The sequence below is a fragment of the Zootermopsis nevadensis genome, unplaced genomic scaffold (genome assembly GCF_977971745.1).
Source record: "Zootermopsis nevadensis isolate Lab colony 2312 unplaced genomic scaffold, Znev_1.0 Znev_ptg000021l, whole genome shotgun sequence".
In the NCBI taxonomy this organism is placed as follows: Eukaryota; Metazoa; Arthropoda; class Insecta; order Blattodea; family Termopsidae; genus Zootermopsis; species Zootermopsis nevadensis.
In genome coordinates, this window is record NW_028259153.1 from 6777128 (window position 1) to 6804475 (window position 27348).

At 39.3% G+C, this 27348-nt stretch overlaps 2 protein-coding genes across 3 annotated transcripts in view; one reads left to right on the top strand and one right to left on the bottom strand.

The window, feature by feature from the left end:
• LOC110838292 (kelch-like protein 10) overlaps positions 1-27348 on the top strand; it is a 172696-nt gene that overhangs the window by 75015 nt on the left and 70333 nt on the right. The gene's annotated exons all lie outside the window — the stretch shown is intronic.
• Positions 3014-9589, bottom strand: LOC147873153 (cathepsin E-B-like). Of its 2 annotated transcripts, none has more exons than XM_087352543.1 (9): positions 9437-9589; positions 8416-8509; positions 7919-8045; positions 7015-7139; positions 5334-5521; positions 5087-5203; positions 4872-5001; positions 4426-4527; positions 3014-3703 (listed from the first exon to the last, which is right to left on the bottom strand). In XM_087352543.1, exons 1-9 carry the CDS (start codon positions 9499-9501, stop codon positions 3560-3562), a joined length of 1092 nt encoding a protein of 363 aa, XP_087208669.1. In that variant the 5' UTR covers positions 9502-9589; the 3' UTR covers positions 3014-3559. The 2 variants fall into 2 exon arrangements, with proteins under 2 accessions (XP_087208669.1, XP_087208667.1); XM_087352541.1 differs by having other exon boundaries at positions 3043-3703; positions 4426-4530; positions 9437-9588.

Here is a 27348-nt window from a genome sequence, read left to right on the forward strand (position 1 = left end):
GGGCGTTGTGCTCGAAGATGGTCGTCCAGAACGCTCGTCATCATCGACAGAGGTTCGGCCATTTTTAAAACGTGAATGCCATACAAAAGTTTGTGCACGACCCATTGCGGATTCCCCAAATGCTTGCTTTAGCATTTCATAGGTTTCCGTAGCCGTTTTGGCGAGTCTTTGGCAAGATTTAATGCGTTCATGAAAATCCGCCATTCCGAAATCGCAGGAGGGTCGGTGTAATGCACTACCAAAACGCCCGTAACTAAGAAACAAATGCTAATTCGATGATGCCGGCTGGCACACTGATTCACTATGAATGTAGGCCCAACCCCTTAGCGGCAGAAGCTCGTACTACATCCGGTTCGCCCTCTATTGACACAGTCTTGAAACTTTCTGATCGCACCTCGTACATCAAGTACTTTTAGGAAGAAGGTTAGAAAAGTGATAAATGGGGTGCAGTGAAGGGGAGTAAAGTGGGGTGAGGATGGGAAGGCTTCATAAGTGTAGTGAAGTGTAGAGAAGGTCCTGATGAAATGTGAGTGCATCTGTTCATGACGTATGTAATTCATTACTGTTACTATCTTATGTCTAGTTGAATTTTTAAGTTATGTACTTTAGGTTGTCTGTTGTGTTTAAATAGTTGTGCCTTATGGTTTTGTAATCTTATGAGTTGTTTTATTTTGAGTGTGATATGTGTTGTTTTGCTCTGTCTTATTGTTTTTGTTGTCTTATATTATTTTGTTGTGTCTTGTGTTTTTTGTGTCTTATTGTTTTTTTGATGTGAAAACGTCTTTAAAATCGATGCCGGGTGTGGGGAGGCAATCGCGCCCAAATGAGCGACAGTTTCTGTCGAAGTAATTTCAAACTTCAATAATTCGGCTAAAAATAGACATAGCGTCGCCATCTTAGTCTCGCTTTAAAGAGGAAGAATGAAAGGTTGTAGCAGTACAGCTCTGACATTCGTGACGGCCGGACGTCGCGAACTGCGCACGCGCAAATTGAACCCACGATTTTCGACTTTCCGGATTCGACACGTGTCCATTAATGGGATCATATCTCAGAGACTAATTATCCGATCCGAGTGAAACAAGTGTAGTTTGAAGAGAGATTTATATTTTACAACTCATCCTGGCCTCCAAGTGTGTATCTCAAAAACGCAAAAAGATACGAGGCTGTGATTGTGAAAAAGTTTAAAAATTTCCCGATTTTCTTAAAATGTCGCGATATATGAGGGCAAAGTAAAACCAAAATTACAAAAATCGGGCACGAATGCGTAGACCATAAAGTTCCAAAGAGAATGACACCGAAAACGCCGGACCCGGACCCAAAACCAACGCGCAGTAATGCCGCGAATATAGGCAACGTAAGCGCGCGCTCGGACAACTCTGACGAGCCTGGGTCAAGTATGGATGTGTACCAATTAAGAAATAATCATTTATAAAAATTATTATATATACAATATCCCTAAGTTAAACTATTAATTATTAATTAATATTTTCTGTAAGGAAAAATAATATAAAAGAACATTTATGAATTTTTTCTTCATATGTAATAGAAAGGTATAGTTCGATAGATGAAGTTTTGAATTTTTGTTTTGTTTTATTTATTAAATGAAAGTGTTGTTTTGAAGAGGAGTGTATATGTTACAACTCATAATGGGCTCCAAGTGTGTATCTCAAAAACTCAAAAAGTTACGAGGCTGTGAATACCTTCAGAAATTCTTTAAACTTGAACTAGTGAATGATTTGGACAAACCAACCACGCAAGGGAAAACTTGTATAGATTTGACATTTGCAAGAGGTATTCAAATAATTTCAAAGCCATGTATCCTACTTCTCATACCACTACCCTGTATTCAATAAATGTAAGTTGCAAATAAATTAAACGATTCAAAACAAAAATTTTGTTTACACGATTGACGTTTTCACGAAAATAACTGCGGCAGTGTCCGACACTGTCTATCATTTTTTTTTTTTTAGTCTTGAAGTTGTAAAGTATTTTATGGACACCTTGCATTTCTAATTCCATCAAAATTTAGTTTTAATAGTAATAATTCATGATGTGCACAATCGAAAGCTTTAGCAAGATCACAAGATATTCCACCAACATGCGCTTTATTATTTAGTGCACTTAAGATTTCATCTGTAAAACTGAACAGGGCTTTATCAGTTGAGAGATTGTTCACCTGCAAAGACGTTGTTTGAGATTAAGAAATCACTTACTGTCTTATATATAACTTTTTTCAAATATTTTAGAGAATGCCTTTATTAATGAAATTGGTTTGTAATTAGACATGCAAGATTTTTCACCTTTTTTATACAGAGGTTTAACTTTGGAATATTTGAGTCGTTCTGGGATAGCTCCCACGGCTAAAGATCGATTGCACAGATAACTTAGAGAAGCACCAATCTGGTCTGTGCAGCTTTTTAGTAACGTTTTAGATATTTGATCGTAACCACATGAATTTATTAAGAATATATTTAGGAATGTGTTAAATTTTGAATCTACACCATGTCTGTTTAATACTGACTCCCAGTTTTCATTATTTACGTATGTTATAAATTCCTAATAGTGTAATTATTTATACGTCTGAATTTTTTCCAGTAAGTATGATAATTAAAGATAGATTATTAACTAGAAGTTGAGCATCATGATCACAGAGCCCATTTATAACTAGTTCAATAGAAATATGATCTTTCCTGGAACTGTCTATAAAGACTTTATCAGTAGCAGTATTGGAGTAATTTTTAAATCGTGTGGGGAAGTTGTCTATTAACATGATATTAAAGGATGTTAGTAGGGAGTTCAGACATTGTTTGAGGTAGATTTGAGTAAGATATTCAACATTAATGTCACCACAAATTACAAATTCTGCCTTAGGTTTATAATGCTTTCTACCTTGTTTAAGTTCAAAATCACTTCATTCAATTTTGAAAGTAGTTGATTTCTGGATGTGAAATAATAATACTAGTATCATCAGACCGAGGGCTGATGGTTGCAGGCGGATTATTGACATGTTCTAGGAAATGCATAGGACCAGTACTGAACCTTGACAAACTCCATGTTTTATGTCACCCCGATTTGAGTAGGTGCTGTGTTATGGAACGGGTGATTTTATTTCTACTTGGTGTTCCCTGTCGTGAAGGTATGATTTAAACCACTGTCCAGCTATGCCTTGAATTCCATAGAAACTTAATCTTGTCGGTAGTAATTCATGCAATCATTTGTCTGGCGTCTGGAAGGATGTGAAGAAACTGTGTTAAAAGTTATTTTCATTACGGCTTCTTGAGTTGTATGAAGGAAGGTATCGTTTTCAGCTTCAGATGGAGGTGAATTTAAGTGACATGCCAATGAGTTGTTCGTGAATGAAGGTACTTATAAAGCTTAGAATTTTACAGCGTCCATCTTAAAGAATAAATAAATAGTGTTCATTCCGGTGTCTGAAGGTTGGTGGTAAAGATGGACGTGAGGTCAGGTCACAGATAAGTTGGGGTGGGGGTATCGACTACATGAATAGAATTCTGAAAGTCAGTGCGCATCAAACTCTTTTATTAGAGTTACGCAGGATCTACACAGCGGGGGCGAAACCGATGGTCATGTCGTTCAACTTGAACTCTGAGTAGTACTTGCGCAGGAAGACTGCGCCCAACACGAACGGGTCCTCGTCATCCGATGTGGGGAACACCAAGATCTGACAGAAGCCACTTTCGTCCTGCGTCAACAAATCAGAGCATTGGAACTTCCGCTCAGAAAGTGGTCAAGACATTCCCCGCCATTGGTTCAAGGTCTATTACTGTGTTCACAATAGACCACACCTTCACCCAAGTTCCCAAAGTTTGTTTTAAGTTTTATCCTTCCTCGAGGCTTTCTTACTAAAATTGTGTGAGCATTTCTTACATCCTCCACACGTACGCCGTCCTTATTTATGTCATCTCACGCTATGGAGTGGAGTTATTTTTTGAGAAAGTGATAGTAGGCCCGCAAATTGCCCGTATATTAAGGATGTCTAAGGTACATTTATTGTTCTGTTCACGTCAGAACCAATAACCACATGTCTTGCGACTTCAAAATCACCGTGGAAAAATACTAACAAACGAAGATTTATTTAAATAAAAATCTGCTTGGGAAAGATTAAATCGTCGCTTCCTGTATGAGAACAAGGAAGCTTAGTGAGCACAACACATAAGACGATTGTTCCGCAACTTTCTGTAGTCTACTGGGAGGTCTCTGAACAGCTGATACTACCGCAGTTAATGTTAATGTTAAACCTGTAAAGTAGAATATTTTAATAACTCTGCCTGGTAGCCACAATCCTGTGCCAACTTCATTAAATGGCATTTATGTATACTGCTACTAATATATAGGCGACAAAACTTTAATATAATTAAAGAAACTAGAAATAGAGGCTCTTGGATGTCGCGTTGCATAACTCACCCTGGAAACGTAGAAATCTCTTTCCAACGAGAAGTCATGGCCTCCGAGTCTGAAGTTTAGATTTGGAAGACCATGAAGTTGATCACACGGTAGCTGCTGCCGCTGCTGAAGAAACAGAGGTCTGAGTTAAAATTCATTTTGCATTTCTTACATCCTTAGTCCAGACTACACGACAAGCGCAGTGAAAATCACGACGTTGTTAAGACAATACAAATTACATTGTAATTTAGGGTAATGTAATCAGTAGGCTGGAGGCTGTCAACTCTAAGAAGTTTATATTATTTATAGTTTATTTAACGATACCTTTTAATTATCTAAGAGCATATAGCGCCGAATGAGAGGATGACTCTGAATAAAAAATTGGAGTGGAATGAAAGGAAGAGGTCGTGGCCTCATTTAAGTTACTATGCCAATTATGTTGAACTTTGTTTTTGAGGTTGACGTACCCCGTTCACAGCGAGTTGTTTTGGCAGTTGGTAGTACAGGAGGCGAGGGACGTAGATGGCAGTGTTACCAGTGTCCACGACAGCGTCGTACTTGTCTGCTCCAAAGATTTCGACGCCATCGACCGCAAAACTGAAACACAGGCGAGAAGTGAATCGTGGTCCAGAGCACACCTGCCCTCTGAACCCCAGATCTCATTAGACTGCTGCCACGTTACCTGTCCAGTCCGACCATTAACGCATCCTTCGAGATGATGTTCACGTATTTCAGGTTCCCGATGTACAGCTTCGGGTCCGAGCCACCGAGGATCAGCTCGCTTCCCTCTTGACCGTCCCTTTACAGTGCATAAGAGATTTTCTCTTGTTAGTACATCCATGAAGCAACAAGTACCTCCGAGTCTTAAAGTGTGCTCGGGTGACCGTATGGACATTGCACACGCACAAGTTTATGCGGAGGCTACTCACTTCTTGATGTACAGCGAGAACGTAGGCTCCCGGATCAAGTTGTTGTTGGGGGTGGCCCGCGAGGGGTCTTGGGACCCTTCATGGAAGGACAGACCCAAAATGCCGTCAACTGGGGCTTTTAGGTGGTAGGCTTGGTAGAAACCGTTCGCTGGCACGAACGCGACGTCTGGGATGCGGATTCCTCCCACCTGTAACTCATGGATTGCGACTTGTACGAGGTGCGATCGGAAAGTTTCAAGACTGCGCCTATGAAAACCCGTACACTTATCTCAGGTATTAAATTCATCCATCACCCTCGAAGTAGTTCCCCTGGGAGTGAAGACAACGATCCCAGCGCCGCTGCCAAGCCTGGAAGCATCCCTGGAAATCTTTCTTTGTCAGCCTGTCAAGCACCATCTGCGATTCTGCCTGAATCTCTTCTATCGTCTCAAATCTCATTCCCTTTAGCTGAATTTTCATCTTTGGGAAGAGGAAGAAGTCACACGGAGCTTAGAAAGGAAGTTGGGGTCGGTTCTTGCAAGATCTTTGAGCTCCTGACAAACGAGAAGTCGATTCTGCTTCTGGTCCTCAGACAGGATGCGTCGCATGTGGAGTTCTTCCTTTAGAATCAGCTGACAGGTCCCATAGCCTATCCCAACAATGTCGCACACGTCGTTAATGGTACGATGTCGATCTTCGTGAATGGCCTGCCGAATCGTCGTAACATTTTCGGGCATTGTGCTCGAAGATGTTCGTCCAGAACGCTCGTCATCATCGACAGATGTTCGGCCATTTTTAAAACGTGAATGCCACACAAAAGTTTGTGCACGACCCATTGCGGACTCCCCAAATGCTTGCTTTAGCATTTCATAGGTTTCCGTAGGCGTTTTGGCGGGTCTTTGGCAAAATTTGATGCACACGCCATTCCGAAATCGCAGGAGGGTCGGTGTAATGCACTACCAAAACGCCCGTAACTAAGAAACAAATGCTAATTCGATGATGCCGGCTGGCACACTGATTCACTATGAATGTAGGCCCAACCTCTTAGCGGCAGAAGCTCGTACTACATCCGGTTCGCCCTCTATTGACACAGTCTAGAAACTTTCCGATCGCACCTCTTATGCGCCCTGTGAGCTGTGTGAAACAGCTGAACAGCGTACATGTTTAATACCCAGTTGCCACTTCGTGATTTGTGTTCGTGGGTTTCTTGTGTACTTTTTTTCGCTTTACATGTGGCCTTTCTTTCTCTCGAAGGCTTGTGCTTGCAGAAAATGTTTCTAGAATTACATTTTTCAATAATACTGTCATGTCACATTCGCTTCCATGGTAAATTGAAACATTTTTGTGAATTAAATATCTTGGAAATTTGTCTTTCCATATTGTGACGCCTTGTAGTCTTGTACCTGGTGACCAAGGTGGAATGCCGAGGCAATGCATTTCTCCGGCGTCCACAACTCAGAAGACCGCTTTCTACACTATCGCCGTAGCGAAAACTTCTGACCTCCGTGAAATAGCTTATGTCACTGATTATGGCGTCTGTATCAGATGCTGCAATCTTATGCACAGGAGACCAATTTATTTATTTTTTTTCGAAAATAATTGTCGTTTTCACCAGTGAACACTTAAATTGCTATGCAAACTTGTTAACAACTGGATCCTGGATTTTCTGAACTGAGTACGAGGGTTGATGATTCATACTCACTGTCAGCGTATCCATGGCAACAGGACCGTACACTTTTATCTCGGCGTACGACAGGGAGATGTTTCCGTACTGCTTTTCCAGGTGGTACGTGTCTGACAGGTCCGCCCTGAAGACGTCGTGGTACTCTGCAGCACAAGAGAAACGCGCGGATTAACGAGAAACTTGGGCCTGTCACCTAGAAAGAGCCCGACTCTGGAGTCCACGTCAGTTCTACGCACATCCTCACAATTTATTTGCCGAGAAAAATCGTGGTCCGTGTTTACGTTGTTCGTAATTTAACTGAGTTATTCCGGTCTAAATCTGGGAAAGAAACTTAGAATAGCCTACGACCGCGTTCTTGTCTCTCTCTCTAATTCCGAAAAATATAATAATTCGTTTCATTGTTACGTAACTCTTGTCGTTGAAACAGCGCTCTTTGAAACCGAATGAGCAAGTACACGATATTATCTGCCAGTGTGTGTATTTACTCTGAATGTCCCCGACTAAATCTCCCTTCATTTTATCACATGTACAAACGTATAATATTCGTTTGGTATGATTATTAATTCAAAATGGACTCTTGTAAGTGAGGGGACTTTGCCACAGCGTTCCTGAAGAGTTTCGCTCTTTCGCCCGATTTCCTGGGGTTGAGACGGAGAGAGGATAGACGTTATATCTTTGGGGGGGGGGGGGGGAGAAGTATTGCCTGTGAAAGTTCCCAGGCATTGCTCACTCGCCCTTCTTCGAAACTCGTTGTGTCTGTGTATTCAGTTCACACCCGGAAGACACGCATGTCCATCGAGAAGATCAGTAATATCTTCAGCATTTGCTGAGGCAACAGATTTGTCCCGTGACAGAATGGGGCGTCACTTCCCGCTGAGCTGCGAAGATTGTGTTCAGAGTTTCAACGAGTTTGGCTACGTACTGCAGTAATGCGGAGTCGACTTGCACATTTCGACGGACCCGACGTACAGGTCGGACGAACCCGTGTCCATCAGCACCCTGAACCCCTGGGGAGGAGTCCCTAGGTAGATCTGCCCTAGAAGTCCGATCTGAAATAAAAGTCGAAGGGTAAAAACAAATGAATTGCTGTTAAATTCTTGTAATGTCTTCACATTATGTTTGATCATACGCCATGTTAATTTTTCATTTCTGGATAAATTTTGTAAAGGATAATTTATTTATTGATCAGTTTTTACAAATGTTGCTAGGAGGGGGTTCCTTGGACCTCAGTCGAAAGGGAAAATTATTTGTGGCCTGAGGTAAGAGAAAAGTTTGACCACCCCGAATCAGTCTCGCGACAGGATTCCGTGGCGACCTCTTGAAGACACGGGAACACGACTTAGGGCTACATGACAGACGAGGCCACGCAAAAGACATGGGGGCTCTGCCCTGTGGATGCTACGCTTTGTATCTACTTACTTTGGGAGCCATTATCCCTTCCTCTGTGGTGCCATCTACTGCTATAATCTGGTGTTTTTCGGCGCCCCGAAAAACTACTTGTTGTAAAGGAACCCTGTTTGGACAGAAAACAAGAACACAAGAGTTTGGAGCTGCGTGCGTTCTTTTCCACTCATGTCGTACTGTTTTTCCCGACACTTTCATAACAAATTACTCTTTTTTTCGCTGTTTCTCCATTAGACTATGGCATGCCCGAAAAACATCCCTCGCTTTCTTTCTGAGTAAATGTTTAAAGCGGCTGGATTGCTGTAATCGTAGAATTTAACACTTTCCATTCTGCTTCTGTTAAAAACCATTTTCTGTTCGTGATAACATGTACTTTATGCTATTAAAAAGCCCGAATAGTTAGCTTAAATGTTGAGAGATGGCGATCACGTTTATTTTTCTGATCTTATTCACCTGACAAACCCAGATTGGAAAAGTCAGTACTTCTAACGATATTTGTCGTGCGTAACTTGCAAAGGGTTACGTCCGAAAGGAAATCCCTGCCCTCTCTTTGTGGAAGACCGTACTAAGTACCGACTGTCGAATTGCAGACAAGCAGTCGCCCTGACGATGGAAATAGTCAGAATTGTTGGACATTTTAAATGATGAGAATTCTAGATCAATCCGTGATGTTTCACAAGATTTCCTTTTTTATATAGAAAGATTGATCTAAGCAATAACGCTGTTGAACTTTATACGGGAAGGGGTTGCGCGATTTGAATATCACCTCGTGCTCTGATTTTCTCCGCTGGTGTTCGTGTAATTTCTCAGTGTGTTCAGGTAAATATGTGTCGAAGTCCGCCGGTGGCTGTGCCCCTGGGACTGCGAAAGGCCGTGCTGGCTGCATAGTCGACAGATACCCTCACCGTATTTAGTTCGTTCTACGTGTGTCTGAACTTCTCAGTTTCATTTGCCGAGTGCCTTTCTTAATACTTGTTAATTGCTTAATTCCCTCAGTTTAAATTCTAACAGTATTTTCATTTCTTCTAGAACTCACCTTACTACGTCGTGGCAGGATGTCGCAACCACGAAGAGGACGACGAGCAGTTGAACAGCAGACATCTTGGTGGTGTTGCTTCAAGCTCAAGATGAGGCACACAGCTCCTCCACTAGCTTATATACCAGCCCTCTCATGATTGCCTTAATCTCCAACTGACGTCATACGTCGTCTCCTTAGACACAGGTGATACTTAATGGCGCACTCGTGCACACTCAGCACGTTTGTGTCTCGAAGGTGGCACCAGGTGGTTGGTGTGTCACATAATTTAAATTTGAATTCAAAGTTGATAAACTTTACGATCAGCTGCATCCCCTTTAGGATTCTTGAAGAAGCATACATTTTAAAATGGCTCTCGTACCGTATGGCGTCAGCGGGCAGTTGGTTGGGAACCATAACTCTGTTGTTGTACACACATGTATTGCTTCTTGAATGTCTTAGATGTGGGATGTTGCGCCATGTATTCTGATAGAATTTCAACGACGTTACGGAGGAGCTTGCTGCCTCCACCATCAGTGCGTGTGATTTCTCCTTTCAGTCAGTTTCTACTAGACTTCACCGCGTAACATCCGGGAAGACGCTTATACTCATACTAACTGGTTAAGAGACAAATTAAATACCTAATAAACTAAACTGTTAATCAAAATTTAACCATTCAGTTAATCAAATAAGTAACTTCATGGCACTGCTCCTTCCTCAGGAAGTTGACAGTATTTTATCTGATGCCATCTTCAGGGTATAAGATTGAGGACGCAGATTTGTCTTAATCTTTTGCTCCCTAGAAAACCTCGAATTTCATTTTCGAACACTTGCGAGTTAAAACTGTTTGCCTGAATTTGGTGAATAAGTGTCAATGTAATTCGCTGTGTGCATTGAGTGGAGGTTGTGGCTGTGGCACATTTGAGAATTTTATGATTTCTAGTGAATATATGGGTCATAGCATATTGAAATTTAAGGTTAGGTATTGTTAATGGAGGTGAGTAGTGACTGTTTCTGAAATGATTTTGTTAATTAGAGGTGGTGTTACACATGTGGGTGTGGTTTGTTTAGCGTTTAATAAGTACTCGTTACAAAGTAATAAGTGAGTCAGTGACAATGTAAGTACAGGTAGCCCTCGATTTACGCCGGGGATGTGTTCCTCGACTAACCGGCGTAATCGGAATCGGCGTAAATTGAACCTCTTTTATAATGTAAATCAATGGTAAGTCAATGACACGCGTTCCGAGCACCCAAACATTGACGAGAAATATTTTGGAAATACATTTAAAGCTCTGAAATATCATAAATAAAATAAAGGGAATTTAAAAAATATATTTTGTACACTTACAATCGGCAATTCGTTGATCCCCGCGACTGACTGCAATACTTTCATGTCATTGATGTGTACAATCATCTCTGCTGTTATGCGATAGTTGCATTCATGTAGGACGCCGACCTATAGAAAATCGCGTGGTAAAAACAACCCCGGGGCCTCCACAAAGATTAAATTAGTCCTTTGAAAGTTTAAAGCGCCAGGAATGAAATTGCATAAGAGCAAACTCGCATATGCAAAAGTTCGTATTTCACAAACAGCTTTTACCGATTCATCGATCTCATTGGAGCAAATCCGCGTTAACGAAACTTACGTAATTGCAGAGATGACTGTATTTATAATTTTTATTCAAAATCAGCGATGTAAGAATTACGAATTAGTATAAGAATTAGTACGTGAAACATTATAAAACGTTTTAAATAATAGTAAAATATATTTCTTTCACTTTTTGACTTTCTGGTTTCAAAATAGGCGTTATTCTGAATCAACGCAAATCGAGGGCTACCTGTAATTACGTTTTGTTGGTATGAGAGTATGGCACACAGTGATTGGAGCTGATAGGATATTTTCTGTGCTAGTGGTAAATTTGAGAGATTGATGTGCTCAGCAAGGCGGTAAGTTATAATGCTTGTACATTTGGGGTTAGGTATTCATTCCTCGCATTTGGAAGTTTTGATTCCAGGTCTCAGCTCATAAGTTTTTAAACATATCCAAACAGTGAGTTTGCTCATGATTTGTGATTGACATTTTAAAGACTAGATATTTTTTGGTGGCTGAAGATAAAGTTTTGTTTGTAGTGAAATCTATATTTTAAACAAATGCTGCATTAAAGAGAAATTGTTCTGTTCATATAAGCACAACTAAAAGTTTAGTAACTGTTATAAACAGAGAGCAAATAATAATTGTCATGTGACATGACAGCGGTAACCAAAAGGTTTCGGCTAATGAAGCGACAATCAAACTACGACCTGATGGCCAAGCTGTATAATTCTTCAAAAATTGAAAGTTCATTTTTTGTGTTAATTAATAAAACTCGTCATATATAATTTATAATTTTAGTTTTTATATATATTTTTACATTTTTTTTCTACAATATTTGTTGGATTGTATACACATTAATTATTAATGTTTTTTATTCCAATAATTGCACATCCTACGCTGACACCCACTGTGCAAATCAACACCCACAGGTGGAAATCTTCGAGCCCGGAGGCTTCCTGGCATCCGCGAAACTTCGCGTTGTATCGGGCCGCATACACGTAGAACCGAGCAAGCTGAGGCGCGGAACAAAACAAAAAGATCAGAAAACTAAATTCTGGGGTGGGGGAGAGCTTCATGATTAAATGTGTTATGTATGTCTGAGTGACTGACATTTATTTTAGCACCTGGGTTCCCAGAGAAGGAATTGACCAATGAGGTTTGCATACATTGAGTGGTTGGCAATTGTGATTTTGTAAAGTAACATATAATTTAAGATATCCGTCTTCTGGGTTGTTGCGCTGTGTAGTCTGGTCGATGTTAACCAACGTTTCAGAGGTCATACTGCCCTGATGACGGAGGCAGTATGACCACTGAAACGTTGGTAAACATCGACCAGACTACACAGCGCAACAACCCAGAAGCCAGAAATCTTCATACTCATCGCCCTGATGACGGAGGCAGTATGACCTCTGAAGAGTGGGTAAAGATCGACCAGACTACACAGCGCAACAACCCAGAAGACAGAAATCTTCATACTCATCGCCCTGATGACGGAGGCAGTATGACCTTTGAAACGTTGGTTAACATCGACCAGACTACACAGCGCAATAACCCAGAAGACGGATATCTTCATACTCACCGCTGTGAGAACCTCAAGTCTTACATAACATATAATTCTTAAGAAGACAGTCTTTTTTCAGTTAATATCTTTGAAGTCAACTTAACAAAGAATATTTACATTTCTTATTTCAAATATAACTCCAAATTGTTTGTTATTGAACTAAGTTTTGATGGCATGAAGACTTGTATCACAGCCTGGATCATCATCATCCGCACTGCTATGAGAATCTCGAGTCTCTCTCACATACATGCACATTTTCTCTCATTTTTAGTGTTACTTCGTAATGAAATCCTTATAATTACATGTTGTGTTTTTAAAAATACAAACTTAGAAAGAACAAGTTACTTATATATTAACATTACCAAAGCTTACCTAAATAATATTTAGTCTTTGTCTTAGAATAATATTGGTTTCAAACTCCTGTACTATAGGAATTTAATACTAGGTAAATGGTTTAACAGTAAGCAACTTCAAAATATGGCCAGCTGGATTATGTGTAATCTGTGCTGAATGGATGATAAAAGTAGGAGACACGGTCCTTACATCCAAAAGAACTTACTAATTCACCATTACACACGTACTTGAATGATTTTTAGGAACAGTTTTGCTGTTTTTATTCTCAATAAAATTCATAAATACAATCTGTGAGTGACATGCACAGTCTTTAATGTAAAGGCAAGTTGTATATATAGTTATCCCTGACCTATAATGCTTAGTGATGGAGGCTGGACATGTCACAAACAGTAAAAAAAAATATTAGCATAAAACATTTGGTCATCTGTTTATAGCAATCAGTCTGTTATAACTCATCCACTGTTAGATGTTACTGTAATAATCAAGTTCAGTCCTACGTTACTTATGGGAACTGTATAACTATATTTATTTTCTGAGAAGGAGAAGTGGTGTTGTAATGTAATTTTTTAAAAGATTTTTGTCTTCTGGGTTGTTCTGTGTAGAAGACAGAAATCTTCAGACTCTCCGCTGTAACAATTTCAAAACTCGTCCTGATGATGGAGGCAGTATGACCTCCGAAACGTTGGTAAACATCGACCAGACTACACAGCACAACAACCCAGAAAACAGAAATCTTCAGCCTCTCCGCTGTGAAAATTTCAAAACTCGTCCTGATGATGGAGGCAGTATGACCTCTGAAACGTTGGTAACCATCGACCAGACTACACAGCGCAACAACCCAGAAGACAGAAATCTTGATACACGCCGCTGTGAAAATTTCAAAACTCGTCCTGATGATGGAGGCAGTATGACCTCCGAAACGTTGGTAAACATCGACCAGACTACACAGCACAACAACCCAGAAGACAGAAATCTTCATACTCATCGCCCTGATGACGGAGGCAGTATGACCTCTGAAACGTTGGTAAACATCGACCAGACTACACAGCGCAACAACCCAGAAGACAGAAATCTTCATACTCATCGCCCTGATGACGGAGGCAGTATGACCTCTGAAACGTTGGTAAACATCGACCAGACTACACAGCGCAACAACCCAGAAGACAGAAATCTTCATACTCATCGCCCTGATGACGGAGGCAGTATGACCTCTGAAACGTTGGTAAACATCGACCAGACTACACAGCGCAACAACCCAGAAGACAGAAATCTTCATACTCATCGCCCTGATGACGGAGGCAGTATGACCTCTGAAACGTTGGTAAACATCGACCAGACTACACAGCGCAACAACCCAGAAGACAGAAATCTTCATACTCATCGCCCTGATGACGGAGGCAGTATGACCTCTGAAACGTTGGTAAACATCGACCAGACTACACAGCGCAACAACCCAGAAGACGGAAATCTTCATACTCGCCGCTGTGAAAACCTCAAATCTTACATCAATTTTTTTACATTCTCCTGATCCTGTTCAGACTAATCTTTAGTGACTGATAGTACGTCTTTCTACTGAACCCAGCTAAGAAGACTTTCCCCACTTTTTTACGTAGGGATGGAATGTGCAGTTTCTGAAATTGTGTGTTCTGTTCAGATTACTAGGTGACGGACAAGTTTCGGAAACTCAGTACGACAGGAGAGAGTTAGGAGTGAATTAACTGTTTAACTGAAGAGTTACACTGAGTTCTGGCACGATACATAATATTTTATACGAGAAGGAAGTTTCAGCACTGGGTTCTCAAGTGCAGAGAAAAACCATTTAGAACCTTCTATTTGTACTTTATAAATTCATGGATTTGCTGAGAGCGATGTAAGTGAATTACTTTCATGAACTTAACTATTTGTGTTATCTCATGTACTGTGCTTTGTCGAGGGATACAAAACCAGAGATTCTGTATGGTTGTCTGTTTTCTGCATTTCACTAAATGGGAGAACTAACAATCAATATTCAAAATGTTGATAAAGTATAACTTTAAAAGTGACGTATGGTCAGTTCGGTTACATCTTTGAAGATAATTCTTATGGTGCAGAAGCTATACGTGTTTTAATACATCTATGAAGTTCGTGCGATTCCGTAAAAGTCTTCAGTTGGCAAAATAAAATATCCATATTATGTGATACATGCCATTAGGATTGTAGAACAAAAGCATTTATTTCTAAAGACTTTGCCATATATTGACCAGTGAGACACAACTTGGGTTGTGTTTTCTGAAAACCTTTTACCAAATGACATACTAATTTTTCACCTAAAGTTCCTTTGGTGTTTACTTTTAAAATGTCTTTAATCTTATTGATTATTTCTCATATTATTATTATTAGAACCATACTCTTTTGGCATTGCAAATGTAAAACAGTTGTTTTTCATGTGTGTAATTTGCACCACTTAAAGTAGATTTATATATTAAACGCTGTTTAGAATAAGAGTTCAACTCTGATATGACATGGTTCCCAGTATGTTTTATTATCTCATCATATTTAATTGCATTATTTAAAATATTCTTAAAAATGTATTTTTTATGGACACTTTCATGAAATACGGACAGGGTTTGATGTCTGTTGCTTGAAAATTAAAATGTGCATGGTATATGAGAGTTCTCTGACCGGGCACTTGGCTAGTTTTGGAATGAAGTTGGCTTATTGATGAATTACACAATTTGTTTTGGAGAGTGAAAAAATGCAACAGCATTTCAAGGAAGAATTCAGATACTGAAAATGAAATAGGTGATACCAAAATTATATCGTTGTATCGAGTATATGTATGTACAGGCACAGATATTGCGTTTCTTACAAATTGAAGGTTTGTGGCAACCCTGCGTCGAGCAAGTCTATCAGCGTTATTTTTCCAACAGCGTGTACTCACTTCGTGTCTCTGTGTCACATTTTGGTGATTCTCGCATTGTTTTTTTTAGACTTAATGCTATTGCACACTTAATAGACTACAGTATAGTGCAAACATAACTTTAATATGCACAGGGAAACCAAAAAAATTGCGTGACTCGCTTTATTGCGGTGGTCTGGAACCAAACCCGCAATATTTCCGAGGTACGCCCGTATTTGATTATCCAAACCACAGTCCAGGAATAGAATCTTCTAATATGAAAGTCCACCATTAAACCAGTTCATAAATCATTCATCAGCACAAGAATGATAGTTTGTCATAATCAGGACTGAAATGCATTGAGAGCTTGTATACATTGGTTGTTTCTATCTGCTTTTTGCCCCAAATTTCTTAATTAATAAACTTTGTTTTACAATGTTTAACTTGAGCAGAGCATTTTCTTCCTCTCTTTTCAAATTCTGAAATTAGATTGTGTAAACTGGACCTTACTTTTGTATGTGCGACAGTTTGTATGAAACGGCATGCAGGACTGGAGTTAACCTTTTGTAAGCAAGGAGACAGAAGTATATTAAATTAAATTAAATCCGTGGCGTAACAGCTCCAGAGAGCCAAAGCCGACTAACTTGACTGCTGGCCTCACGTTCACATGCCTAAACAGAGGTGAACGATCATCCAACCAGATACAGAGTGACCCCCAGCCATTGCTAGCTTTCATAACTGCATTACGCTACTCATTGTAGCTCCCCAATTTCCTCACGATGCTGGGTTGGCACCGGTCCCATACACTGGTCGAAAGCTCACGAGAAAATTTCTTCTCCCCCGAGACTCGAACCAGCGCGCATTCCGTATCGCCGGTCGCCTCAGAAATGTAATTAAGAAAAATGCTGTCTGCATTCAAGGGGCTTTGGATGGCGTCGAAGGACGGGTTATCCGTAGCAGCAATAACAGAAGCGTAAGTAAATTCTTCTGTGGACTTTCAGTGCTGACTCAAAATACAAGTTTTCATAAATATCCTTTGAGTTTCTGCTAATGTAACACTCGGACGTACAGACAGACAGAGAAGGCAGCTCAGTTATGCGCTTGTCTTTCTTTTTAATTCTGTAAACAAAACAGATTGGGTTAAACATTTCCATGTTTGGTTTGGTTTAGAAAATGAATGTCATATTTTCTTTCTTCCTTGATAAATTATAGAAGTTTTGAAATCAATACATTAATGTCTTTGATCATCAAAAGATGGCGAAAGCCGGTATATTCCTTTGTATCATCAAATCTAGGAGTTATACATAGCACATTGTTTCTTCACGATTTATCTTGCTTGCAGCAGTGAAAGGTTGGCCTAATACGAGTCTAGTAAGGATGAGATTAGGCAACATCAAATGTCAGAGAGCAATTTAGTATGGGCAAATGGGAGGTGCGTAGTTTCCGAGACTTAGACACATACAGATGGAGATATAACAAGATGAAATGTACCAAGTGGCTACTGTACAGTGTTGTATCAGGCCGAGAACTGCCATTAGTGAGACAGAATTAGGCCCATTCCCATTACCCTATTAGAAACTGGATAGGGACTTGTGGTAACTTGAGCGACTGGTAGAGACACCTACATGCTCCGTAATGAAGAAAAAGGCGTATCTCTTCACTGACTAATACCTAATTCTGTTCTTATTGGTCTTATTAACAACACAAACGAATTGCGATATAATGTGTACACTTTCTTCAGGTTTCACATAAACACAAAACCATGCGTTCTAAACATTGTTTTTTATTCTTTACTGATTTAGTTGTTTATTGGAAACTGGCGACATAAAAGCGTGGGAGAGAGTGTGGTTAGGTTGATTGTTATAGAATAGTAGTTTACTTTAATACCGACTGGCTATCGAGGTCTACATTCAATTTTGGTTTACCAATGGCCCTATAGGAGCGCTACAAGATGGAAGTAGATGGCAGTAAAGTCAAAACGCATCCTGTTATGATGTGCGGGTTTACCGGAGCAGTTATACGCGTGCGATTGAAATGAATGGCTTAGTAATTAATGGGCTTAAAATGAATTGAAATGTTAGCATATAAAGCGTCGAATTGAACACGATCTATAACCGATAAGCCAAAAATATCTGCTGATGTAAGTTTAATAGTGCACCTGGTCTATGTGAAATATACATTTTATGCCGATATAACACGGTTTCACTCATTGTGTGGTGCATTACATCGCAGTGACTCGGTTCCACATCCTCGTTCATGACAGTGCGGCTACCACGTGATGCCCTGCATAATGATGTGTTCGTATTATGGTAATAAATATACGGGAAACAGATGACTGTCTCTTGCTGCATATCTTGCGTGAATCAAACGTAAACCAGTCTTTGTCAAAGTGGAATCTGTTGGGTCGTCGTGCGGTGTTTGCTAGAATGAAGTCTGTAGCAGTTTCTTACGCTAGATGGCAGCTTGGATTGTCAGCTCTATATCAGGGCAGCCAACGCAGGAATCCTGTAACATGTCTGTCTTCTCATCCATGTTACGTAATGCTGGAGGTGGTGACAGCGTTGGAGAGCTAAACAAAACAAAATCACAAACCATAAAATTTAAACAGCAACATCTGATGTGATAAGTTAATACAAAAATAAGGTAATGAACTGACTGCTAAATTCAGATATTTTGTTTCCAACTTACAGTTAACGTTGCAATATGTGTTAGCTTTTATGTTTATATAAATTAATTATTAAATTATAAAGCAAAAACATTTCTCAGCATTTCATAATTATATAAGAACTAGAAAAAAAGTTGACATTGGAACCACGGTTCCGGAGAATCTGACGTAAATACGTGTCTGTAATGTAATGAAATAATTCTTATATAAGACAAGTAATTGTGATATTCTAGAAACCTGTGCATGACTTTTACTATACAGCTCAGAAACCTGGGGGGTGTACAGGAGGTTTATATTATACTTTCTCCAAGTTCCAACCATTGCTTTCTCTTCGTTTGATAATCTTGCTATTACACGGGACATCACAAGGAAGTGGTCAGAATCGATCTGACATCCATAAGATTTGACATGTGCCTTGCATCGATAAGTACGTGATCGATTTGTGTAAATGTGGTACCATCTGAGGAACACCTTGTTCTCTTACGGATTTACCTGTGAGGAAAGAGAGTGGATCCCACGATCATGTTTCGTGATGCTATAAAAGAGATTAATCTTGATCGATTGTCATTGGTGTTACTGTGCATGCCAATCGCACGTAGGTACGTCACTTCTTTGCCCAGCTGAGCGTTGAAGTCACCTAATACTATCTTAATGTCGTTCTTCGGGCATGCATCATATGCCTTCTCCAATGCATCATACAAGTCCTCCTTCCCTTCATCCAAGGATTCCTCAGTTGGGGCGTGACCATTTACAATGCTATAATTAAAAAACTTCCTTTGATCCTTAATATTGCAAGTCTTGAACTAATAGGAGTGAACCCTATCACCAGATGTTTAAGTTCTGGGGAGACCACAAAACCTACACCGAACAAACTCTTCTTGTCATCACAACTTTAGAATATTGTAAAGCCGTGTTATTCCAAGACGCCTTTCACAGTCCACCTCATTTCTATTCCTGCTTTGTATTTCTTGAGCTGGTCCAGTAAGATATTTACAGCTCCTGGTCGCTACAGCGTCAGGACATTCCAAATCCCAATATTTAGATCCACATTTTTCCGAAATTGTTGCCCGTCCGTTGTCCACAAATCCATCCGGCTTCTTTCCTTGAGGTTTCATAACATCTTTCTCTTTACGAGGTGGGGTTGTTAGCCCCACGCCCAACCCCCAACCTGAACGACCTGGTCTCCATATTTATGTTCCCTGGAGACCGGGTGGCCTGGCTATACCCCCCCGACATTGGGTACCCCGGAGACCCCGCTCCCCGCACTCAAGGTTATGAGCCCCTGAGGGGTCCGCAGTATTCACTAAGGAGGAAATACAACAGGTCCTTACAAATTCATCTTCTGGGCCACAGGATAATTTTCGAATTTGTGATCTTAGTCAATCGAATCATTTCCGAGGATCAAGAACAGAATTTGCCTCAGCGCCATTCGTCCCTAGTGGTCGCTGTCCGAACAACAGAAAACTTCTTTGCCGGGGTTCGAACGAAGGAAACATTTTTCTCTGACCCAGCGCCCGGGCCCCTCAAAAATCATCTTTAAAATTAATCAAGTACACTGAAACCGGAAGTTATTTTTAAATAAGGGCAATGAAATTGCAATCTTCTCATTATTTTTAATGTGTTCTCTTCTTATCGGAAAAGAACTTAGAATTAATTATTGAATGTAACCAAATTATAAGTTAGGGTAATTTTGTTCAACTACCAACAATGTGTAAATATGGACCGACAATGGTCAGCTTTTATGTGAACACCTGCGTCTACAACAATGTAAGACAAATTATTCGAATTTCTAACCACGCCTGCAACAATCTTGCCTGAGAATGCCATAAGGCTCTTTTCTCGTTCCTTATACATGCATTATAATAGCCTGAATGAACCTTATTGCACTCCATTCCTTTACCTAAGAAACTGATTGTTACGTCATCTGTTTACTCGTCATTGTTGTGTTTCATTATCGCCGTCAACAATCCGCTTTCATTATTGCGGAAAGAGCTGAGCTGCCAATCGCTTGTAGAAGAAGTGCGTCGTAGAGCAGATAATTTTGTGCTAGTAAAAACCTTTTAGAATATCACAATTACTTATCTTATATAAGAATTATTAAGAAGTCTGTGAAACTCCATTTTAGTTTTGATTAAATTGATAATTGCCGGTGGACGTCGTGGTCTCTTACAATTGAACAAAGTTTGAGGTAAGGGAATCCTATTTATTATTATTGTTATTAATTGCAATTGTATTTGTAATTGTCTGTGGTATCGTGAGTGTTGGTGTGTAATCGTTAAATATTCACATGCCAGCAACGCTATATGGAAAATCTCGTTGAATCTAGAGGACTCTACTTCTGTAATGTTGGCTACCGGAGGAATTCTGTAGCCACCTTCGTCCTTAATTGAGGATAGCAGCTGGTTATTTTTATGTCATGATATTGGCAACGCCCGATTGTCTGATTTTATTTGTGCTGTCACGAATACCAAACAATTTTAGGTAGAATTGACATTGAACTGTATTCTACAGCACGAGTTTGTTGTACTTCAAATACCTTCTGCATTTATGGTAAATATTTCAACTTCTACAGCAATATGAAAAAATCTCTTCAATTAATTTCGTAAATCTTGAAATCGGAAGACGGTCTAAAAATATTTAAGAACTGCAAATAACCACTGCTTGCAGTGCAACCCATAAACACAGAATGCAGCGTTAAGACTTGCTAAAGCTTGCACGGACTACCATTTTGTTCGAAGTGTCGTGATCACTAAGAAGTTTTTCTTGAGTTCAGTGCGTAACAGTAGCCATAGTCGCTTGTTGCTTTTCAGTTTTAAACGATGATGAACCAACTGACAAGTGTGAAATCTTCATATCAACTGCTGGCGTCACATTGAGGGAACGTAAATTCTGTTTCTCGGAATTAAAATCGTAGATCCTGCTTTGATCAAAAGCGCCGGAAAAACTTTTTGATAGATCCGAGACATGATTTATTTAGACTAGAAACATTTGAAATTTAATTGGATAACGACTATTTCGATAAAGAAAAACACTTGGTGCTAGTAGAAATTTGGGGATGAGTGAGGTTTTCAGAGCTTTTCCTCAGTTGTAAGGCAAATACAAGGGCACGATTCAAAAGGAGGATGGCCCGCTAACCCCAAATCATCGAGGCCTTCAGCTGACGTGAGCGACTTATGGATTCAAATTCCAGACAACTCTCCAACCAAAATCCTTTCCAAGAAGGACGAGTTGCCTCACGCGATAATTCTCATCAGCAGCAGCAACAGACCGTCAAGGCTTCCGCCACGACCAAACCCTCGTTTAAATTATGAGGCTCAGTTTACCATTTCCAGCAAAGCATTTCTTACGCAGGAATGATGTTTTCTTAAGAGAGACTCGGGTCTGTGACCTTAGATCCTGTAACTTCCTCTCCGAAAGGAAAGAATTTTGCCTTGGAGTCGCTCTCTTAACGCGGTTGCGTTCCTGTCAACAGAAACCATTCTTCTTGTCAGTGTCGAGTCCTCCGTTTCCATAATCTCCTCTTCGAAGCAGAGAAACTCTGATCCTAAGGCCATTGATCTGTCTCGCTTAGTTTCGCAGTTAAAGGAACCGCCGTAGCCGGAAATCGAACTCAGGACATTTTGCCCAGAGTTCCGACCTTCCTGTGTTCTCTCATTTGTCTTAATGAATAATCGGGCCGTGTTTCTTCTTCACGAGCCACAAGCGAACGAGTAATGAAAAGTCAACTCTCAAATTCGAGTCTACCCATGGCCGGTAGACTCTGCGGTATTTACTAAGGGGAAATACGACAGTTTCTTACAAATTCATCTTCTGGGTCTCAGACAGTTTTCGGGCTTGTGACCTTAGCCAGTCAAATCATTTCCCAGGAACAAGAACAGAATTTGCCTCAGCGCCATTCGTCCCTAGTGGTCGCTGTCCGAACGACAGAAAACATCTTTGCCGGGGTTCGAAGGAAGGAAACATTTGCTCTGACCCAGAGCCCGGCCCACTCAAACATCAATTTTTAAAATTAATCAAGTAAAATGAAACCGGGCGTTATTTTTAAATAAGGGCAATGAAATTGCAATCTTCTAATTATTTTTATGTGTTCTCTTCTTATAGGAAAAGAACTTAGAATTAATTATTGAATGTAACCAAATTATAAGTTAGAGTAATTCACTTTTGACGTGAATACGTCTATATTTTAGGGTCAGTGTCATCTTATCTTATATACTATAAAAATTTGTGATTCCTCGTTGTCATCAATAAATTACGTCATCAACAATGTCAACTATAAACAAACTCGGCATTGTTGTGCAACACAACAATGCCGAGTACAACACAACAATGCCGAAAAAACTAATAACGCTTAGTACCAAGCCAGTCGCATTATCACTGCTCCAGAAACAGCACGTCGCATTCTTAAAAATTGACTAACAGTTGTCCTAAAACATCAGGAAAGTGAAAGAAGACGTTATCAAGTATTTGAAGTACCGACTCCAACAACTTCAAGAAGGTAAACTGATACTCATTAGATATGTTATGATTAAGAAAGTATTATGAAAACTGACTTTATGATTACGAAAGTATTATGAAAACTGACTTTTGATCGATATTAAGACGAAGATTTGCTAGGGTGGGGCTGGACGTAAAAAGTTGACTGAACAAGAACTGTTGGCCTCTAAACAGCGACGTAAAGAACTACTACATCAGACCTATTAAAGCGAAAGAAGACTTACATTGATAAACGAGACCATATTAAGAACACATGTAGAAAACTTATTCAACAAATCAGAAGAGCAAAAAACAAACAAACTAAGATTTTCAAGAGTGGGGTTATATGCAGAAAGGTGACTGATCAAAAATTGTTGGCCTCTTATCAGCGAGGTAAAGAACTAAAACATCAGACCTATTTAATAAATAAATAAAAGCGAAGAGAGACTTACATTGATAAACGAAAAAGAACGTATTCAACAAGAACAGAAGAGCAGAAGAAAACAAACGAAAACTTGCAAGGGTGGGTTTGAAAGTAGTTAGTTGACTAACCAAGAACAGTTGGCCTCTGAACAGCGACGTAAAGAACTAAAACATAAGACCTACTTAACAAATAAAGAAAAGCGAAGGGGGAATTACTTGCAAGGTTAAGGTTGGGGTTGGACGTAGATAGTTGACTAACGAAGAACAGTTGGCCTCTGAACAGCGACGTAAAGAACTAAAACATCAGAACTATTCAACAAAAAGAGAATAGAAAAAAAGAAGACTTGCAAGGGTGGGGTTGGAAGTAGATAGTTGACCAACCAAGAACTGTTGGCCTCTGTTCAGCGACGTAAAGAAGTAAAATATCAGATTACAAGAAGCGCTCCGAAAGGATTAGTCGTCGTTTTCGTCAAAAAATGACGTCATCAACATAATCACCTTATATTTGTTTATACACGGAATTGTTGTGGAACAACAATGCAGAATAAAGAAATAACGCTTAGTACCAAGCCAGTCGCATTATCACTGCTCTATATCGTCTCCGAACAGCGACATTAGTCTATTTAAGAAATGAAGAAAAGTGAAAGAAGACGTTACCAACACCAAAAAGGTAATCTGATAATGATAATAATAATATTCATCCAAGTCATACTGTTCTTCAAGGGTTAAAACACTTGAATAAGACACTAAGTTAACACCCCGAAGGGGGTTAGTTTAGTGTCTTATTCAAGATTTTAAAACGCAACCAATGGGGAGTTAGTCAATTGTTTAAAAACCCCATTCGCGGGTGAGGGTTAGTTTAGTTTCTTAATCAAGGGTTGAAACACTTGAATGAGACATAAACTAACCCTTCCGAAGGGGGGATATTTTAGTGTCTTACTCAAGAATTTAAAACGCAACCAACCCCCCGGAGGGAGGTTCGTCAAGTATTTTAACCAAAATTCGGGGGAGGGGTTAGTTTAGTTTCTTACTCAAGTGATAAAACACTTGAATGAGACACTTAAATAACCCCCCGAAGGCCAGTTAATTTAGCATGTTACTTAAGATTTCATTACGCAACCTAACCCCTAATGTTTTAACCGTCAATTCGAGGCGGTTAGTTTAGTTTCTTACACAAGGTTGGTTGCGTTTTACAAACATGACCAAACCCCCCGTAGGAGCTTCGAAAGGAGCGCCCTGCCCTAGTCTTCTCCTTATAAAAATTTGTGATTCCTCGTTGTCATCAAAAAATGACGTCATCAACAATGTCAACAGATATTTGTTTACACGGCATTGTTGTGTTTCATTATCGCCGTCAAGAATCCGCTTTCGTCATTGCGGCAAGAGCTGAGCTGTGAATCGGTTGTACAAGAAGTGCGTCGTAGAGCAGATAATTTTGTGCTGGTAAAATCCTTTCAGAATATCACAGGTACTTATCGTATATAATAATTATTAAAAAATCTGTTTTGCGTGAATTTGTTGAGTCATACTGTGTACAAGATGGAGTTGTAAATCGGCCTGATAGAATGCCGTTTTACAAGTCCTGAACAAGCCATGTTGGATGTTCCTGGAGCCATTTAGATTATTCCATCGCAACGAAGACGTTTCGGAGTTTAATAAGACGGTGTTTAGTACAGACGTTGCTATAGATTGTGTTGCAGACCAAAACCGAGAACAGTTGGCTAGCATGCTTACCAAGTCGCACAAGATGAATGTTGTTGAAACTGGAGGATTGCCGTTTGTGATCAGGCTGTGCGTTGGGAAACCTTAGTCGATGTAGAGGATGGTTTGGTTGACGGTGTTATGGTAATTTTAACGTACATTGAACACAAAGGGCTAGAATAAAGTGTCGTGCTATCTTAGCTTCACAACCAAATGTACTAAAATATGATTGGAGATTTTAATATTGATTTAAAGAAGGAGGAAAATCAAAACTTTGTCACATTTATGGAGGAAACGTTTCGCTTAATATTGATTGTTTAATTTTAACCGTCTAATCACAATAAAATATTTTATTAAATATTAAAATATTATTACTACAATTAATATTTAATATTTAAAATATTTAATATATATTAAAATGATGCTCTTTCTATCGAAATGTTCGATTTAATTTAATATATTTTAAATATTAAATGTTAATTGTAGTAATAATATTTTAATATTTAATAAAATATTTTATTGTGATTAGACGGTTAAAATTAAACAATTATAATCATCACAATATGACGCAACATTATCATCTCATTAATATTGATGTCAAATCCTCAATGTAGTATTACTACATCAAAATCTTGTATAGATGTGGTGTTTGCACGAAATGTTGATACTCTAAAATGTACAAATTTTATAACATATTTCAGCTACCACAGACCCATCTTAAGCGTAACTAATTCAGGTTAAATAAGCAATGTCTTAATCAAACTTATCTCAAATGTAAAGCATGTATAAAGGAAATATTTAGAATAAAGCCAATATATAAACTTCCTTTCCGTAGAGACGTATTTACGTCAAATTCTCCGGAACCGTGGTTCCACTGTAAATTTTTTAACTACAAAATAGTGTTAATATGGACCAACAATGGTCAGCTCTTTTATGCGAACACCTGTGTGCATAACAATGTAAGAAGAATTATTGGAATTTCTAACCCACGCCTGCAACAATGTTGGTTGAGCATGCCATAAGGCTCTTTTCTCGTTCCTTATACATGCATTATAATAGCCTGAATGAACCTTATTGCAATCCATTCTTTTACCTAAGAAACTGATTGTTACGTCATCTGTTTACTCGTCATTGTTGTGTTTCATTATCGCCGTCAACAATCGGCTTTCGTTATTCTGTTAAGAGCTGAGCTGTGACTCGCTTGTAGAAGAAGTGCGTCGTAGAGTAGATAATTTTGTGCTGTTAAAATCCTTTTAGAATATCACAAGTTCTTTTCTTATGTAAGAATTATTAAGAACTCTGTGATTCTCCATTTTAGATTTGATTAAACTGATCATTGCGGGTGGACGTCGTGGTCTCTTACAATTGAACAAAGTTTGAGTTAAAGGATTTCTATTTATTATTAATGTTCATCACATTTAATGTTTTCATCTGCATTTGTGAACTCGTGTAAGAGAATTAAGCTTGTCTTCTTTCTAACTCAGTTTCAAGTGACATTAGATTGACTTCTATTTGCTCATGGCATCATTGAAAGTAAAAGAATATTCCAGTAGGAAATTAACTTTTTACAATTTTAAAAGAATAAAACGTGTTTAGTAGCCCAGAATCTTAATAAAAATATGTCGATGCTAAGAAGTAGGGTTTATATTCTGAATAACAATTCTAAAACTTTACAATTCCTGATACATCGACATTATTAAAGCGTTTTAGGGAACTGAAAAGAAATTTTATTTCGGATTTAGAAGCCTAATTATCGATGAATCTCCCTCTCATTATCTCCCTACAACAGCAGATTAAATCCGGGTAATGTTTGCTATTATTGAGTGCAAAGAATTTATGGGTGCAAAACGTGGTCTTTCACTTTGAGGGAGGAACACAGACTGAGGGTCTCTGAGAACTTGCTGTTGAGGAAGATGTTTGGACCCAAAACGAGAGTGGGACAGATAATTGAGAAAATGCATGACGAGCTCCTCACCCGATGTTGTTAGGGTGAGTTGAGTGTTTACAAGGCCTGAAGGGAGGAGACCTCTGGGAAGACCTCGGCATCAGTGGGAGGATAACATTAAGATGGATCTTAGGGAGATAAAGCGAACTGGATGCAACTGGCTCAGGATAGACCCCGGTGGCGGGTTTTTGTGAATACGATCATGAACCTTCTGGTTCAATAAAGGAAGTGGTCTATTCATCGACGAGCCGAGTACCAATCGACTTTTCACAGAATATCTTGCTCATTGCAGTGTGTGAGTAGTGATCTACGCATGCGTTAGAACAACTTAGAGCTTTT